Source organism: Ochotona princeps, chromosome 9 (assembly GCF_030435755.1).
Source record: "Ochotona princeps isolate mOchPri1 chromosome 9, mOchPri1.hap1, whole genome shotgun sequence".
NCBI classification, from domain to species: domain Eukaryota; kingdom Metazoa; phylum Chordata; class Mammalia; order Lagomorpha; family Ochotonidae; genus Ochotona; species Ochotona princeps.
In genome coordinates this window covers 52,295,259-52,315,295 of record NC_080840.1, presented here as the reverse complement: position 1 = coordinate 52,315,295, position 20,037 = coordinate 52,295,259, and the positions used below count along the sequence as shown (strand labels likewise).

The 20,037-nt window shown below is 40.4% G+C and overlaps 1 protein-coding gene across 9 annotated transcripts in view; it reads right to left on the bottom strand.

The window, feature by feature from the left end:
- The window catches only part of DNAJC5B (DnaJ heat shock protein family (Hsp40) member C5 beta), a 65,215-nt gene that overhangs the window by 18,005 nt on the left and 27,173 nt on the right, over window positions 1–20,037 (bottom strand). For all 9 annotated transcript variants that reach the window (XR_009246086.1, XR_009246087.1, XR_009246082.1 and 6 more), the window contains one exon: window positions 18,758–18,887. Coding sequence is in view for 1 of the 9 variants with exons in the window: in XM_058668683.1 (XP_058524666.1) it covers window positions 18,758–18,876 (119 nt within the window). In the remaining 8 variants the exon portion in view is untranslated. The remainder of the gene's footprint in view (window positions 1–18,757; window positions 18,888–20,037) is intronic.

Here is a 20,037-nt window from a genome sequence, read left to right as displayed (position 1 = left end):
GTAGAGAGAAATGAAGAATCAGAATGGCAGCAACAGTCTGGCCTGTTAGGCTGGAAGTCTGGGATGACCATTTAATGGGATAGCAAGAAAAACATTTGATAGTTCTGTTTTGAACATTTTAAAATGCCCATTGGAGAGGGAGTAGACATGTGAGTTTGTAGTTGAGGCAAGAATCACTACAGGAGATGTGTATTTGGAAATTCTCGGCAGACGTTTATAGGAGTCTCAGAAGCCTGAGAAGTCAAAGGATTAGACTTTGGGAAGGGCAACCAGAAAAGCAGATTGAGATAGAAGAAATAGTAATACAGAAGGGAAAATTCAGATGCTGTGAGGTCTCGGGATCCAGGTAATGAAAAGGAGGAAGATGATCACCTGTGCAGGATGCTGCTGGCAGACCATTTGGGCCAAGAACAGACAACAGGATTTAGTTACTGTGTCTACCCACATGATCCCTGCTCAACATACATATACAACACACAGTTGTGTACGTGTCTTTATGTAAGGGAAATTAATGCATACAAATAAGCAGAAAATAGGGGTGTAGTGGATAAGATTCTGTCTGCAATGCTGGCATCCCATACGTGAGCCAATTCAAGTCCCAAACTGCTCCACTATAGTCCAGTTCCCTGCTAATGTACCCGAACGAGCTGTGGAAGATGGCTCAAGTGCTTTGGCCCTTGTATCCATGTGGGAGATCTGGACAGAATCTCAGATCCCAGCTCTGGTCTAGCCTGACCTCAGCCATTGAGGCCATTTGGCAACTGAATCTGCAGATGGAAGATCTCTCTTGGTATGTTCTTCTCTCTGTAACTCTGCCTTTACAATAAAATAATAGTAAAACTCTGCCTTTATGATAAAAGAATAATAAGTATTTCTGCTTAAAAATAAGCAGAAAGTAAATACAAAAACGGAAGAATACAATAAAAATTAAATGTTCATAACAGTATACTGGGATTACAGGTGATTCTTTTATTTTTATGTTATAAAAACCATGCCTGTTATATGTGTTTTTCCCCCTAAAATGTTTTAAAGCTCCAGGTCTAATTTTTGTGTGTGTGAGTTCTTTGAATAGCTGAAAGTGAAGGCTTTGGTTCCTTAAATGATCTTTAACCAGTTGACGATGTTAAGAGAAAGCAGGAAAGTACTCAAAGCACAACAGTAAATAATCATCATCAAGAAACTCCCAAGTAGGTTCTATAAGCATATTAATTGGTTTAGGGTTTGTTTGTTATTTGCTTTGAAGGGCAGAGAAAAAGGTGAGGATAGAGATAAAGAAGATAGAGATTGACAGAGAGGTGGGAATAGAGAGAGAATGCCTATCCACTGGTTCAACTCCCCAAATACTTCAATGGTTGGGGCTGGGCCAGGCCAAATCAGGGAGATAGAAATGTAGTTCAGGTTTCAACCACAAGAACCATCTCCTACTGCCTTCCAGGTGCATCAGGAGGAAGCCGGAGTGCATGTGGAGAAAAATGGAGCCGAGGCGGAAACCCAGGCACTCTGATATAGAATGCAAATATCCCATCAGCAGCTTGACTGGTAGGCCAAATGCCCATGTTAGTTTTAAAGGTTTCATTTTCCTGGAATTCTCTGTGCCCTGTCACAGGCCTTTGCCATGATAGTTCCAGAAAATCATGTCTGAGCTAATCAAATGAAAGGGCGCTTACTTTTGCCAACAAAGATGAAACCCCTGGAAGTTACCTCTTTACATCCATTTCTTTGTTTCTCAGGTTTGGTTGTAGATTGGTACACACTACCCAAGGCTTAGCCAGAGAAGCTTAGCTTCCCATCAGTTTAAAAAGCACGATTTGGATCTTCGTCGGCTCACAAGGGCAGATGCACTCAATCAATTTATCACATTCCACCAACAATGGAGTTGGCAAATTCAGAGAGCTGGAACACCTCCATTTGTAAATAATCCAATTTCTGGTCGTCAGCAGCACAGGACTCCTCTTGGCAGACATTCTTGGCTCTGAGGAATCTTTAGGAAATGTAGTGAGACGAGGCAGCTGCCAAAATTACAACTACTCAGAGAGATAGTTGCTCAATGTCTCACCCTCTTGTAAATTGTCTACCAGGCAAGAAAGCACACATGGAATTTAGCATTTCAGGGAGTGGTTAGAGCACATTTAGACAGAAGAGACATCTGTTGCTGTTAAAGGTATTTCTTACCATTTCTAATTTTATTCTTAAAAATGGCATAGCATTCAATCAGAATATGAGCCATGAATCACCTGTTAATCTGGTAAAGCTATAACAAATGCTGTGAGTAGAATTCAGTGCTTTTAATGTTCATTTCAAATCCAGTAAAGTTCAACTGAAATGTACAGTGAATTCAATGAGTGGCAGATAAGAGAAATAAATGTGATGAGAAGTGGAGCAGCCAGAACAGGAAACTGCCCTTATGGGATGCCAGCACTATAGAGGATTAGCACACTAGGCCACCATGCCCACCCCAGTATTTTCTAATTTTAATTGTGGTTTGTTATTTAAAATTATACCTGTTCTTTTCAAATATGTGTGACTTTTCTAGCTATTTTTAGATCTAAGACTTTTCAGTATTTGAGACGGAGACAGAGAAAGACTCATATTTACTTCCACGATGCCCATAGTGGCTAGGGGAAGCTGAACTCAGAAGCTGGGAACTCAATCTAGGTTTGCCACCAAGGTGGCAAGGACCCAAGTACCTAAGCCAGCGTCTGCTGCTTCCCAGCCGTACGTTAGTAGGAAGCTGGAATGGTGAGCTACAGCTGGCTCCATCCCAGACACACTGATCTGGGACGAATCTGTTCCAACTGGGAGCTTAACCTATAGAACACGCTTGTCCCAATTTTCTACTTAATTTTTTTTCTTTCTTCTCTAGTTTAATTGAATTTCCAGTAGAGAGCATATTCTGCATGATTAAAAATTTTAAAATTTGACACTTGTCTATGGCTCATTAGTTTTATGAATGCTCCTTATACGTGTTCTGTGCTTGTCAGGTACTTTGCTGCTGCATTATGAGAGGTCATTTTTGTTAGTTTGTTCAGATGTTCTGTGACTTTAGACATTTACTCATCATTCAAGCCAAATGTGTTAAAATTCCCTCCTGTAAGTCTGTATATTTCTCTCTGAAGTTCTATCAGGTTTTCTTTAGTATATTTAGGCCATGTGTTTCAGATGAATATAACTTTACCACTACTATACATTCTTGACTAATTCCACTTTTGTCATTATGAAAAATCTTATCCCACATTATGCTGTTTATCTTTGATTTTCAGAAAGGTACAACAGCATTCTGCTAGTAAGCATCTCATAGCGTACCTTTGTACCTTCTTTATTTTCTAATTTTCTGTATACATAAGTATTATATATCTCTTTTGTAAATATTGTGAAGGATTTTTCAAATCAAAGAAATATTATTTGCTTTTAATTGAAGCATTCAGCCTCTATATTTTTCTGTAATTAAATATATTGTTGTATTATGTTCTACTTTTCCTACCTAAGGTAAATTTATTTTCCCTTCTTCTTTTGAATTGATTAACTTTTCTACATATTTCTGCTATTAGTTTAGTAATTATGTTTTTTAAATTATTCTTTCAGGATCCTCCTAGAGATGTAGAAACCCTTGATTATCAACATTTAATGTTAGCATGCTTGTATATGGAAAATTTTCAGCACCAACATTGTTACTTCCCTGTCAGTTTATATGTTGTTGGTAGCATGTACTTTATTTTCCTAGATCTTTGAATCCTGAAAGAATTACTAATTCACACAATGAATATTCAGTGATATTTTACACAATTATTTTACATGTTTACTCATGTATTTTCCATTTTGTTGTTATTATTTCCTGCATCTGTGACCATTCATCAGGTATTTTCCTTCTGTCTGTGTCTACCTTTCCTTGCAATTGTTTTGAAGCCTGAGATATTTTTATTTAACCTCCAGTTCAGAATAATATTTTCCCAGGATATAGAACTGTAGGCCATAATTATTTTCTTTCATCTTATTATTTCTGGGCTTCCATCATATTTCTTGAACAATCAGCTATAAATCTAATAGTTTTCCTTTGAAAGTAGCCTGTGGTTTTTCATTGGGTGTCTTGAGGGCTTCAGTTTCCAGCCATTTTTCTGTGGTGCCTCTGGGTATAGAGTTCTTCCTATGACTTCTACTTAATTATTACTGGATTTTTGTGAACTGATACATTTCACGAACCTGGGAAATTCATTTATGTTGACTTTTCAACAATTTTTTTTTAGATTTTATTTATTTAGAGGGAGAGAGAGGGAGAGAGGTCTCCTGTCTTCTACTGGCGTATTCCCCAAGTGGCTACAACAACCAGGGTGCAGCCAGGCCAAACCCAGGAAGTACATCCAGTTCTCTCACATGAATGGCAGGGGCCAAGCACTTAGGCCATCTTCTGTTGCTTTGTCCAGGCCATTAGCAGGGAGCTAGAATGGAACTAGAATAGTCAGGACACAAACCCGTATTCATATGGGGTGTTGGCTATCCAGGAGCTTCCTCTACTCATTATGCCACAACACTAGCCCCTGTACCTGATAATTCCTATATTTGAAATTCCCATGCTTTTATATTTATCAACTTATTTTTTCCTTGACTTCTGTTCACAATATCTTGTGTGGCACATATTGTAGTTTGGAAACCTTTAAAGAAATATTTCGAGGACTATTAAAGGCAGATGTTGTTTTTAAGACTGCAGGTTCAGATGCTGGAGGTCATTAAGGAGAAATAGCAGCCAGCCAGAGGACATGGAGGAACTAGCACCAAATGTCAGAGTATGGAAAGCCGTAGAGATGACCCTGCATTGACAAGGTCCATGGATGGCAAGGCCACAGTCTGAGGTAGCACACATTCCTAAGACAAATGGCCATGTGTTCTGCTCTCTTCCTTCCTCTGGGTATGGGATGGTCCACCTGAGGACCCCCTGCCTGCAATGGAGACAAATCATTAAAAAGAAGACCCACTAATGAATCAAATCAATATAAAATATGATTCCCTAAATGAATGAAAGCCACCTGGACAAGGCACTGTGACGAATCCCCTCTAGCTGCTCTACTGTGGAAAATTTCTGTCTTATCTTTTCTCATTACATGTCATGCTCTCTCCAAACACCAGTTAATGCTGCACTGGCTGCAGCATGGCGACTCTGTTTCTTCCGTATGACTTCTCTGAATGGCCTATTACAACTCTCAGGATGGGTGTATTTCTTAATTGGTACCTAGCAAAAGAAGATGAAAGGCCTTTCTGAAATTTAGTCCTAGCATCCCTGCTTGCACATTGGTTGATTCAAGTCAGAGACCCATCACAGATTCAAGTGCATTACACAATGGCCTGAACGGAGACAGGGTTTAGTGAGGATTATCAAAGTAATTGAAGCAATTTTCAACCACAAGTGCTTTTTCAGTTTCTTCTGTATTCTGAGTTACAGCACTTTGGAGTTTTAATAAAATTTCCGAGCCCCCTTCTTGTTTAGTCAATGGTCAAACTCCTCCTCCCTCTGCACTGCCCACCCCCCACCCCGCCACCGAACTGTTTAGAGTCTGTTCAGTCTTTTGGCTTCTTTCTGTCATATCATGGCCCAGTTGGCTAGCATTAATTCCTTGCTATAAGATACACATTTTTTTTCTTTTGGTCTTTGCAGTTGTTCTCACGAGGAGGGAGAGCTGTCCCAGATTATCTAGCCAGTGATAACCAGGCAACTCTTGAATCAGGAACTGGTGATTATCACTTATGTCTGTATTGTCTTGATTCAACTCTGTGTTAATCCCTCCTCCAGAGGCCTTCTACCACTGTTACATAAATGAACCAAAGTTGGCCTCTGTGTTTTGGCCCCGAGGTTATTTCTTCACTGCAGCTGAGATTCATTTGCTCAAAAGCCTGCCAATACCAAAGTAAAATTTTACACATCCAATTATTTTAAAAATAGCCCAAACAAGCAGATTTGTAGCCACTTAGAGCCCTTCCTGTTACCTTGCAAGACCCCTGTCCACATCTGCTGGCGACTGGTAAGTCAGAGCCGGGTGCTATAAGAGTCAAAGTGGCTGTGGCCCTTTGAGGTTCTCTCCTCCACAGTCTTTTTGACTGACTGCATCACCAGGACACATAAGCCCTGTTGTTTTTCCCGCTTCTGGATGGTGGTGCCTTCCTTGTAAGCCTCAAGTTCATGTGGTGAAGACTTCCTCTGTCATGTGAACTTGGCCTGTTGTGTTACTGCCTCCCAAGATCCCTTCCCTTGATCAGCCCTCCACATCCTCTGCAGTCACTTTGCAGCCAGGACAGTTGGACTCTCCACAAGAAGCTCTAGTATAGTTTGGTGGGAAGAGAAAAGGAGAACCAGAACGTGCCAGTGGAGCTCAGGAAAGCAGGAACCCATAAATCGGGATTGGTACAGTCCTTCTTAAGGGACAGATTAGAAAGACCAGGACACCATTTGGTTTGAAATTGCAAATAATGACACCAATCTACCCCTGTTGTGTGGCCATTTCTGAAACACCTGCTACCACAGTGTAGGATTCAAGTACTTTGGCCGCCAAGACCGCACTGAAGGCATGCTGGAGGGGGCACAACACACAGTCCTACGCTGTCCTCACATTTGCAGATGGAACATTTAAGCCATTCACCAAAGCAATTGTTAGGATGTGTTTTCTAGTTTTCTGGGATCCGTAGTCACATTTGTGATTCCAGACAGATGGCGAGAGAGAGAGCAACAGGAAGCACAGATGATGATCTGTTTCCGAACTGGTCTTTCCCTCCAACAGATGCGCATTGAGAGTCACGTAGTGACCTCTAGTGGCACCAAGTTCGGGCACCAGTCTTCACTGAGCTTCCACAGGCCGCTAAGACCTCTGTGTGCTCTCATAAAACTCTGCCCCCCAATTCCACAGCCCACAATCTGAAGGCTCCACACAGTTCAAGATCTATTTGGCTCAATCTCTCAATAGAAGTTTCTGGACTTCTAACTATATTTACTGGGAAGATGTTTCTGGGGTTTTTTCCTCCAAGGCCAGAAATTTGGATTGATGAAATTTCTGTGGAGGGAGATTATGACTGGGGCACAGGAGAAATGGCTATACAGACCCCCTCAGCCTGATGCCTCAACTCCAATTTCCAATGGCATCCCTCATCCTCTATTCAGGCCCAAGTTCTCGGGTGGGACCTGTTCTCTGCATTCCTTAGGCTGGCTCCTGGATCCAGTGATGGTGAATTGCAAGTCTTGGGAATTTCCAGTGGCAATCCTGGCCCTTGTCACACCTCCCAATGTCTACTAATTTTCAGTGCAAAAATGTATGGGTCCTCTGATGTCTTTGGATCAAACTGTCACTTAAAACTGTTTTTCACCCTGCACCTACTTTTTGATACTTACATTTTGTTGCCAATTTGAGGGACAGAGAGGGAGGGAAACAATCAGAGCTCCTATCTGCTGGTTCACTCCCCAAACTAAGGCTGGAGATGGGCTCAGGCCAGAGCTGGGAGATAGGAACTCATTCCAGGTTTCCCATGAGAGTAACAGAAAAACGCTTACCTGGGCTGTCACTATACTGCTGCCTCCCCAAAGTCTGCATTTATCAAGAAACTAGAATCAGAAGCCACAAGTGAGAATTGAACCAAGGCACTTTGGTGTAGGACAAGGGTGTCTTAAATGCCAGAAATCAGCCAAGTTTGTTATCTACTGTCATAGAACCATGCTACTTTCCCCACAATGCTTGTTGGTAGTTACAAACTCATATTTGTGACCATTTGACTGTTTTCTTTCCCCTCTAGCAGACCTCAGCCTACTTGAGATCATTGGCTACGGTTTGCTCCCCATTGTATCTCTAGCATCTGTCATAGTGCCTGGGGCAGAAATGAATAATGCAGGGAAGCATTCACTCTCACTGAAATGATTAATGTGAATCTTGTCCTCTGTTCTGTTCACCTTAAAATACATGTGCTCCAAGATAAGTCAAGCCAAGACAAAGGAAGATTGTGATTAACAGCAAACAAATTAAACTCAGGGTTTATAATAATGACTAAACTTGAACATCCATGCATATGTTCATCACTCATAGGATAATATAAATAAATATTCAATACTGAACTGATATTGAGTGAATGAATAAAGTTTCTGATCATAGTGATTTGGATGCCTGGGAATTTGGCACTGTCAGGACCACGAAGATCTGACACAAGGAAGGGAGCTCAGCAGCTCACCTGGAGAAGGAGTCTGATGTGGCCTCATCTACTCTTTTTTAATGGAAGGTTTCAGAACTCAGGAAGCAAATTAGTGCCTGATAGAGATTAATTTCAATTAATCTTGGGAGCTTGAATCACCACTCTGCCTTGCAAATATTTACAATTCTGCTATTAGCCATGCATTCCCCTGACATTCACACGTTATTCATAGCAGCCTCTGTTTTTACCTGTAATTGCTTATCAAGATGGGTGAAAGCACTGTGGGGGGGGGTTGCCACAGATCACTATGGAAATGACACTTTCTCAGCTCCTTATGGAAACATTGTTCACCTCACTTTGATCTGCTCTGTGGTAGCCTCTTCAAATTTGGATGATAATTTCCAGAAAGTTCCATGTGAAATGGAAGGAAAAGGGAATAATCAATTGGATCCCCTGTTGCTCTGCTTACCAAGATATTTGGCATCTTGTCAACACAGAGACCTGAGGCTCATCATCAAAGCACAGAGACCCCGGTGCTAATGGGCAAAAACAGTTCACTCTAACTCTGTGAGTCTCTAAAATCACAAAGCTACATCTCTGTGTGGCTTTTTCATTCAGGGGGACAACATCTTCTTAGGCTCTTGCACCAAACACACAAGGGAAACAAGTCTGGCTCACTTTGGGATATATATATTTTTAAGATTTATGTATTTGAAAGGCAGAGAGAAAGAGAGTGATTGTCATGCATACACACACACAACAGAGAGAGAGAGAGAGAGAGAGAGAGAGAGAGAGAGTTAATTTTTTTTGCTTGCTCACTCCCCAAACAGCTGCAACAGCACAACAGAACAGTCTGGGTCAGACCAGAGCCAGAAGCCAGGAACTCCATTCTGGTCTCTCACATGGGTGCCAGTGGCCCAAACACTTGAGCTGTCATCCACTGCCGCCCAGGCACACAAGCAGGGAGTTGGATTAGAAGCAAAGTAGCCAGAATTGACTGTCTAATATGGCAGTCAGTGAATGGACTCCCTGTTCAGCAAGGTGACAAAATCAGCCATTTGCAAAATAACCCTGTAGAAGCTGAAAACATAATCACAGATGGAAGACCTCAGCCAAATGTATTTACTTCAGCCTGTTTTTATTTGTTTTGTTTTGTTTTTCAAGGTCAGCAATTCCTGCTGAGCTGTGATGTAGGAGAAGTGGCTACACAGACTTCCTCAGCCTGATTCCTTGTCTCCCACTTCCAACAACAGCCCTCATGCCATCATCAATTCAGGTTTGCATTTGGCAAATAATAGCAGTTGTTAGGGCTGGAGGTCCAGTTGAAGACAAGGCCTGCCATCTGCCTTTATGAACCAGTGAGGGTAGAGAAGCAGAAATGGAGAAAGAGAGCTACCATCTGTAAGATCAGCACTCTGATGGGCAGCACAGGAAGCCATAGTGAGTTTGAAAGGCCTCAAGGAAGATACTCTGCCATGGCCTTCCCACAGGCCACCCTTCCACCCAAATCCCTCTCTCATTCTGACCACCCCCCGCCTCTGTTTTTTCCTTTCCTCTCTCTCGTTAGAATAGAACTTACTGCTTATAGGTACACCCTGTAAACATGTATGTCAAGAGGTTTCCTGCCCATTAGCATTTTTAATTTAGTTATCTAAAAGTTTTCATAAGGTAAACACATTCAGGGTCAATGTGGTAGCATAGTGAGCTAATCCTCCCCCTATAGTGCTGGCATTCCATATGGGCCCTGATTGGAGTCCCAACTGCACCACTTTAAATCCAGCTCCCTGCTTGTGGATTAGGAAAGCAGTGGAGGATGGCACAAAGCCTTGGGACTCTCTACCTACGTGGGAGACCCAGAAGAGGCTCCAGGTTCCTGGGTTAGCACCTACTCAGCTCCAGCTGTTGTGGTCATTTGGGAAATGAACCAAAGGATGGAAGATCTCTCTTTCTATGTCTGTCCCTCCTTCTCTATTTTTAACTCTGCCTTTCAAATTCAAATAAATAAATGCCAAAAATATCAAACACATTCAAAAGATATAATTTCAGGCACATCAGCAACATTGTCACATTAAAATAAAATCATAACACCATTTTCATTGCACCTAGTGGAATCTAAATACCACAGAGTCTAAAGACTACCCCAGTTCTCTGTCTCACTTTCCGTCTCCCCAAACACACACAGAGTCCTTGGAGAGCTGCCCTATGTCCATCTCCTCGGTGAGTGTGAAGGCTTTTCTTGACTCTTTCCTTTACAGCACCCACAACCCATGGGCATTTTACATTTCTCATAAAATTCCCAGCAACCCTTTGAGGTTGGTACTGTTTTATTTGTTTTTGCATTTTACTTTGTGGAGAACACAGTGCTGAGAGAAACAGCTTGAATCTAGGTCTTTCCAACTTCAGACCCTACGTTCTCAACCGTAAAAGTTGTAGCACACTTCCAACACTCTCTGCTCTCCAACCCTACTTGAGTTTTCTCCCCAGCACATAACAACATCTGTAAAACCACATGTTTTAAGTATGTATCATTAAGATCTCCCCCGCTTCCTATGACTTGGAGTATAGGCCTGAGGAAGCCAATATTTGGTCTGTTTTGCTCACTGTTATTTTCTCAGTACCTGAAACAGTGCCCAAAACATAGTTGGTGCTCAGCAAACATTTGGCAGCTAATGAGAAAGACTTATGAAGAACACTGATACTGTCAGCGACTCTTAATGTACTGGTGATTGCTGCAAGCTTTGCTCAGCCTTCCTGCCTTACACTACAATTAGATGTCATCATGAGGCATGGGTCAATGAGCTGAATTTAGAGTGAAGGATCTGCACATGCTAATCAAAATTACAGGAGGGAATCTAATTGCCCACCCAGAGTGCATGCGGTACAGCAGTGAAATGAAAACATATTAACTCCGTCGGAGTTACTGAGCAGCACACAGCAAGGTGGCTCACCTTTTTGTTGGGAATTGAGGATCATTCGGATATATTTAGAAAGCTGGTGGCAGCAGCCTTCCAAAATTCTCACAGAGCTGAAGAGCCTTCTAGAAAGAAAATCACAACATTGCTGGTGCAGCCATTGCTGAATAATCTAAAAAACCATTTGGACACCTGACAGAAGCCTATATGAGCTACAGCAGTAGTACCTGGAGCCAAGGACTGTCCTGGATAGTGACCAGGGACGTGCAAAACAGTAGCAGCAAACTGGGGGACATTTTGCTTGTTGGAAAGTGTTGCCACCCAGAAATGGACTTCTTCTTGGGTCCCAGGAGACTTCCTCAGATGAGAATTCTAAAAGAACTTGGGAAGTAAAGACTTTGCAAGAACCCCAAATTCTTGACTCACATGATAGGGGCCAGATGTTGGAGATATTTAGAAAACTGACATTGAGTCCCTCATTCCAACAGTCAACCATGTGCCCTTATTCAGTTATCCAACGCGTCACCAGTATCCTCTCCTGCTCTTTTTTTGTTTGTTTGTTTCATTTTATGACATAGTTTCATAGGCTCTGGTGTTCCCCCAATCTCTCCCCCTGCCCTCCCCTCATGGTGGAATCCTCCACCTAGTTTCCTGCTCTCTTTCTTCACTAGCCTTCTAACTCAAAAAATTCTTGGAGGCTGAGAGAGATCTGAATTAGGAGGCAGAACAAAACATGCCAGTGTAAAATTAAAGCAAACGTATGAAATATGGTAGGTTCTTGGCCATTATAGGCACAGCAGAATTATAAAATATTAACTCAAATGAGTATCTTCTAGTGAACATGACAGGGGAGGATAAAGCTTTTAGGCAGTGGGAAGATAATATATATATATTTACTCTTCTCATGCAAACACAGGTAGGATTAAGTGACATCACCCAGCAATGAGGAAATTGTGTAAATGAGCCTTAGGCTTTGAGCTCCTTGGCATGACTGTGCTTCCCAGTGCTAAAGACAGATTTGTTCATTAGTGAAGAGCTTGGGTGAGATTTACACCATGAATTTTACTGTGACATGTCATTTTTTTATATGAACCACAGTTTCACCTTAGGCTGCATAAATGGTTTTTGAATAGTAGCATCAAATACAGGATAATTTTAGACTTGCAACAATGAGAGTATATTTATTCAATCCAGTAGCTCCTGGTACTTTCACTACATTTTTTCCACATAACTTGAAAAAAAAGAAGATCTCATTTGTCTTTCTAAAATCTTGGTGAGACGAGAGCTTCAGTACCTGATGGACTGACACCATGAAACCTTTCTCTCCTGTCAGCTTTCCCAGCTGAGGTAACTGGGTGCTCCGATTTATCAGCTGCCTGGTGAAGTATGGTTGAGTTTTAGACAATGTAAGAAAAGATGCTTTATTTATAGGATGACTCTGTAACAGAGATTTATAAATAGACACAGAAGGAGTGCTAAGACAGATCTTTGAGTCAGCTATTTATGATAGTTTTCTAAAGGAATAAAGACTTGGAGGTGATTTTTTCCTTCCCAACTTTTTTCTCCCTTTAGAGTACATTACCTCTATTCTTTTCCAATGATGCAGGTCTCACACCGTTGTTAAGTGGTAACTGGGAATTGTGATTCTAGACCTCTAATCAGAGTTAGGTACATGTGGATGAACATCTGACTCAACTGGATCTATCATATTCTGGCTCAGGGAGTTTGGGATTGGGATATATAAAAACTGGAAAGTGAAGAGGAACCAAGGTAGAGTTCTCTCAATTACTTCTATCTTTCTTTCTGTTATCTGGAGATTTCTTTAAGAATCTGGTTTAAAATACAGCCTAAATTATCTATCAGCAAGAAACTGGTTGAACAATGAGACACTGGGTCCTATGTCACAGCTTAGTAGGTCAGGCCTCCGTCTGTGCTACCAGTGTCCTATAGAATTTGTGTCCTGGCTACTCCACTTCTGATCCAGCTCCCTGCTAGTATGTTGGGAAAGCAGCAAAAGATGGCCCAAGTCCTTGGAAGCCTGTTGGCTTCGGTTGGGCCCATCTATGGCCGCTGCAGCCATTGCTGCAGCCATTTCGAGGAATGAACCAGCAGGTGGAAGATCTCTGACTCCCTGTCTATCCTTCTCTCTGTGTAAATCTGCCTTTCTGATAAAAATAAATAAATCTTAAAACCACATGTGACAACTATGCAACAAAATACTAAATAGTTATAACAAAATAATCTGGGATCTTTGAAGGAACTTATCATTTCTTCACCATATATATTTTGGAGACGATATAAACCACACTACATCATGGTTTGTATGAGAAGAGGTATAATAAATACAGCATCTATATTTGGATCATGTACATACATGCTTGCCCATTATGACATCAGGATTTAGACCTATTTTTTTACTTTCTGCTTGCTTTCTTTGTAGCTCACGTCTCCATTTTTCTTCTTTTAGCTTCTGTAGGCTATCTGGAGCAGTTTTAGGATTGCATGACAGCTTATTTCTAGTATTTTGGAGTGTATTGTTTTGTATGTATATTGTTTTCTTGGTGGTTTGGTTGTGTTGGGGTAGAAAGATTAGAACAAGAGAGACAGACGAGACTTAACACAACCTGTTGATTGCCGTGAATTACGGAAACCTCACTCCCATTTAATTCCCTTGTCATCCCACTTTTAAGCTATCATTGTCTTGAGTATCAGGTGGTATGATAATTTTGGATCAATAGTCATGTATAACTTAGGAAACTAATAAGGGGAAGGATTCATCTTTGACATTTATACATATTTCTACTTCCTTTTTTTCCCTTTCTTCTTAGTGATTTTATTATTTTGCTCATCATGTTCTTTCTTTTGCAAAATTTCCTTTAGCCATTCTTTTAAAATAGACCTGCTAGCAACAGATTCTTTTAGATGTACTTTATCTGAGAATATCTTTATTTTCCCTTAATTTTTGAAATACAGTTTTATCGGATACAAGATTTTAGGGTAGCAATTCTTGTCTTTCAATGTTTGAACAATGTTAGACAGTTCCTTCTGACCTCTACTGCTTCAGGTAAGAAATATGCTGCCTTTTAACCTGGTGTTCCCCTATAGGCAACATGGAGTTTCTCTCTGGCTGTTTTCAAGATTTTTAATTTGTATTTTATTTTTAGAAGTTTAATGTGATATGTTATATGTTAAAGGGAATTTCCTCAAGGTTATCCTATTAGGGTTCACAGTGCTTTTAAATATATAATTTTATATATTTTCCTAATTTTGAGAAAATTCCTACCATTATTTCATTGAATACTTAAGTTTCATAGATGACTCTAATGCTGCAAATTTTGGGTAATTTATTTATTAGAAGATTTGAAAAACAGAGAGGAGAGAGGAGAGAGAGAGAGAATCTTCCATGCAGTAATTCATTTTCCTAATGGCCACAACAGTCAGGGCTAGGTCAGGCTGAAGCCAGAAGCTTCAATGGAGTCTCACACATAGGTGCAGGGGCCCAATCAGTTGGGCCATCTTTCATGGCCTTTCCAGGCACATTAGCAGGGAGAGGAATCTGAGGTGATTATTTGGTCCACACCAGTGCCTATTTGGGATACCAGCTCAGTGGGCAATGGCTTCATATGCTATATTACAGTGCTTCCCCCGGATCACTTATTAATGTTCCATGGCTCCTGAGACCCCATTTTCAAATTTATTTCTGTTTTTTAAAATGTGTAAATTATGTTGATCTCCCTCTAACTTCACTGATTCTGTTCTCTGGTATCTACTCTGTTTTAAGTTCTTTGTGTCTTTTTTCATTATGGCTACTTTGGAAATGTGGTCAGGTCATTCTAACTCATTTCCATATGGAAGTCTGATGATTGCCTTTCTTATTCAGGTTGGTTCTTCATATGATGAGTGTGCTTGGTTTATCTGGATAATTTGGCTTTTACGTCCCTAGATTCTTGGTTCTATTTATTTTTATCTAAGAGTCATCCTGTGTAGACTTAGCATGCAGGTCCTCACCTACTTTTGTGCTTGGTGCCAATGTCTTACTTTTCAGAGCTATTTTAGTGTTTTTTGGTGTGGTTTTGCTTTGTCTCCTGCCTCCCAGGCTCTCATTGGTCCTTAGGGTGGTAGTAAGGCATTTAAAGGAGATCCTTAGGCAGGGCACCTTTACATGACAGCCAGTTTCCAGTTCATGACAAAACCCACTTCCTGAGCTGGGTGCTTGGGGTAGAACTCCCATGACTCAAGGCCTCTCTCAAGTGGGTTCTCTAGTTGGGAGAGGCAGGTCTCAGGCTGCTGGAAGAGTGCCACTCTCCAGTTATGCTTAAGCCGACTTTCTCTGGTTTCCTTTGGTTTCTATGGAGATTGTCTAGTGTTGTTGGTAGAACTCCTGATCAGGATGCCATCTACAATGCCAACTTCCCATAGGAACATCAGTTCAAGTCCTGGCTTGTCCACTTTGGTTCCAGTTCTCTACTGATGTACTTGGGAAAGCAGTGAAAGATGACCCAAATACTTGAACCTCTGCACCCTTGTTGGAGAACTAAAAGAAGCTCCTGGTTCCTGGAATCTGCCTGGCCCAGCCCTGGCTGCTGCAGCCATTTGAGGAGTGAACTAGCAGATAAAAGATTTTTCTCTCTCTGCAATTCTGCCTTTCAAATAAATAAATCGTAAAAAAAAAAAAAAAAAACCTAGTGAACAACAACAACAACAAAAAAACCCACGGAACTGCTGTTCAATTTGGAAAAAGAGTAAAACTACCTGGAAGCCGTTTGCTGATTCAGTGTTGGAAGTGCACTGCCTGAATTCCATTTTGCTGAGGGAGAGGGGAGGTCTAAAGATGCCCTGGGCTCTCATCAGTTCGCTTTCCTCTTCCTACATTTCGGAATTCTCTCGTGGTTGTTGTGTCATTCCTAGGGCTTTTCGTCATGTTTAGCAGGGAGGGATGGTGGAGACATGTTATACCATCTCACTCAACCAGGTGCCTTTAGAAGAGAACACAAAGAACTAACCAAAGTGTTTCCTCTGGTGGGATGGGAGTGGGGACTGATCCAGACAACGAGAGGCAAAAAGAAGCCTTTTCAGGGGGAACCATGTCTGCTTGTATGCTCTCATTTTAACCAAGCAAAAATATTATCTATTCCAAAGTGAAAATAAGTATAAAAGAAAGAAAGAAACCTTTACCTCAAATTTGCTTTCAAGATCACAATTAAAGATGCCAAAAAGGTCAAGCATCAGAGAGGTTCAACAGCTGGTAATTTTATTAAATTCGCTGAGTTTTAACTTCATATAGTGTCACTGCCTTCATCCAGATCCCTGAATATAAAAATCATATCCTCAGTGGATTTCCAGCTTGCTCATACATTTTGAATAATTTGCAGAATACAAATGTGTAATTTAGATAGAAATAGATGCTATTGGCAGCATACAAGTACCCTAATCAGCTGAAAAAATAATATTTGTGTGACATTAAAACAAAATTAAGAGCACAACACTGATTACATGAAAAGATTTTATGTTGTAATTATTAAAGTTGCAAACAACTCAGCATAATTAATGCCTTAATTAAGATATGACCTGAAATTTTAGCTTCCAAAATTAATAAAGGCAATTAAAAGTCACATTTGTAAAGTAAAAGAGTGACAAAGTGGTTGAATATGACTTTACCCCCTCGGTTTTGGAAGCATTTTTATGTTTATTAAGCTTATAATGTAATTAATTTGATTGCTACTCCAAGCCCCAAGCACAATGACTTGACCTGAAGCTGTAAGAGTCCAGTTTAGTTACTTTCAGCCAAAGACTTCCACCAGCAGATGCTGGGCAGCCCACAGGCACACTCTATGTAACTCTATGGTAAAATCAAATAGCGAAGACTTTAGTCTCTCTAGCACCTTAACTGAAATGTAAGCTAGGAGATGGATATTATCTTTACTCAGACTCCATCATTTTACAGAACTGTTTGAATCCAAATGGCTGTTTGGACTACTGTGATTTATTCTTCAGCACCTGTATCTTCAAAGTATTTCAGGTTATAAAGGTACATAAACCTACATTGCTGCACCGTGTGGGTTCCAAGGCCAAAGACCTTCCCATCAGAAGACAAACATGGTGACTCAAGTAAAGACTGGCTGTGTGATTTGAGGAAAAGAGTAAATCTGAAGTGATATTTCATGCTATTTGCCAACATAAAACCCATTGTATCAAAGATTTTGTAGAAACTTTAAAAATCATAAATTTACTAGAAAAGATGGCAGTTAATATTTTTATAACATTGTAACCAAGAAGGATTTTCAAATCATGGCAAGTAAAACAAAAGCCATATGTAAAGTGAACACGCTTGCATGCTTGAAATGTTTTAACTGCCATGCATTTAAAAAAATTTTTCAAGACCAAATCAGGAGCTAACCGACTAAAATCTGAAACTATTTTTTATGTTTTGGTTCATTTTTCCCTATCAAGGCATAGCTTCTTTATCCTATAATAAGGAAATAATTGGAAATGTGTATCATCATTTGAGGACAATAATATTAAGTTTAGGAAAAGAGTTTTTAAAACTTCTTTGTTAAATAATGGTTCATAATGTGATTAAATAAAATACAGACTGGCCATAGGGTTATAGCCATTGAGACATTAGAAGATGTAATAACATCAAATTTTTATAATAGGGCTTATTTTGAAATGACGGATTTTAAAGTCCTATTTAGACAGAAAAAGACTAGAAGGAAACAAAGTATCAATGATAATCATTACTAGATATATAATTATGGATAGATGTTTTCTTTCTGGTAATTTGTAAGTTTTCTTCAATAAGATATTTTTTATTCCTTGAAACCTTAAATAAAAGCATATTTCAAATATTTCCAAAAATGGCTATGGGTACCTTGGAACTAGATCAGTTATGAAAGACAAAAATTTTTTTGTTGAAAATGTATTTATTGGTGCTGGTGCTGAAGACAGCAGGTAAAACTGCCACTTGCAGTGCCAGCTCCATCAGTCATACAATCAATTGATTGAATGATTGATTGATTGATTTAAATATCAATGGCAGATCAGATTAACAAAGAGAAGGAGACAGAGAGAAGGATCTACCATCTGTTAGTTCACACCCCAAATGACCACAATGCCTGGTGCTGAGCCTATCAGAAGCCAGGAGCCAGGAGTTTCGTCTGGGTCTCCCAACATGGGTGCAGGTCCTAAGGCTTTGGCAAACTATCCTCCGCTGCTTTTCCAGGCACAAGCAGGGAGATGGATGGGAAGTGGAGCAGCCAGAACACGAACCAGCGCCCAAATGGAACGCCGGTGCTTGCAAGGGGAGGATTTAGCCATCGCAACAGGCCCAAACTCCCTTATATTTGAAAAAAAGAAAAAGAAACACGCTTCCAGGAGACTGAAGAATGTTATGCCATATGGGTTGTGGTTGCTTTTCTCTTTTTCTCTCTCTCCCCTCAATAACACCAGCCCTGGAATACAGACTGCTCTTTCATATTACACAACATTATCATCAGATAGTTCTTTCATAATCTCAAAGTCGTGTCTGTTAATTCCTGTTTATCTATGTTTATACAACAAGGAACATGGAGTTCAAAATTCAGATAACCTGATGTTGGCAAGAAGCTTACATATTTCCCTGGAGTCCCTCGACAATCAGGAAAGTTACCACTAGTAGCATAAGAAAGGTCATTCTTGAACCCTCACTGTACCTGTAAGTTTTCTTAATTTCTTCATGTGATGCTCCCTTATGCAGACCAAGAATTTCATACAGAGTTTCTCCAGTTGTTGACACAGTCCGCTGCCGTTGGTAAGGTGTATCGCACGCCATTTTGTCAGGCTCTAGAACCAATGGGGGAAAATGCTGTGAGGGTTACACACATCATATCTCAGCCTCTCCAGTGGGGAGACAGATCCTTGTACAACAACAATTTGCATGCCAATTTCAGAAGACAGGGAGAAGGAATTAAGCAATGCAAAAGTGGAACTTAGATCCAGTGTGTCAGAAAACAGGCAGCCATGCAAATGGAACACAGTTTTGTCCACACCATTAAATAGAGGCAAACATGGCCTGACTCAGAGCAGATGAGACACCGTTTTCCCAGATCAGGCAAATGCCGGCCTTTGCTGTGATGGGGGATACCATTTTTGGTATTTCTTCCAAATGTAGTTGGCAATGGAAAGGATCATTGTGAAAGGATAAGAGTATTTTTAAAAAGCTATTTAAAAATATCAAGGAAAACAGTCCTGATTGTATTCGAGGTCTAGGTTAGAGCTTTGCAGCACCAGTAGGATCCTAGAAGCATATCCTCTCCGCCACCCCTGCCAACATCCATGCTCCTAGAGGTTCTGCATCTGAGATGGTTCCTTGCACTGTGTTGGAACCAGGATGAGCTGGTTCCTCATCCTCTGATGGACCTAGGATAAGCTGGGCTATCCCAGGTCCCAAGGAGCCTGGAATGGCAGCATAATAAAGCCCATCTCAGAAAGATACCTCAATGATTTAGAAATAATACATATTGTACATCCAAGGTATAGTAAGTTCAAAGGAAGAGGTCACTACTTTTATTCTTTCTTCATACTTCATATCAAAATAGTTTTGAATTTATAAAATCAAAATTGTGAAGTATAAAAAGAGGTTTCATATACATCACATGCAGTTTCCCTACTGTTAGCATATTACATTAGTATTTCTATATTTGTCACAATCTGTAAACCATACCCAGCTCCTCCTATAATGATTATCTCCTCTTAGTGTAACATATTTGTCACAATTAGTGAACTAGACCCAGCTTTCCCCCTTTTTAAATCCAAACACCTACTATTTATCCCACTCCTCCCAGCCTGTACTAATCAGCATTCTATATTCAGAGTGAGTTTTATTTTTAGCCCCCAAACATGAAGGAGAATGAGCTGATATCTTACTGTGGTTTTTAATTTGTGGTAAGATATCAGCTCATTCCAGCTAGATTAGCTGCTGTCAACAAGACAA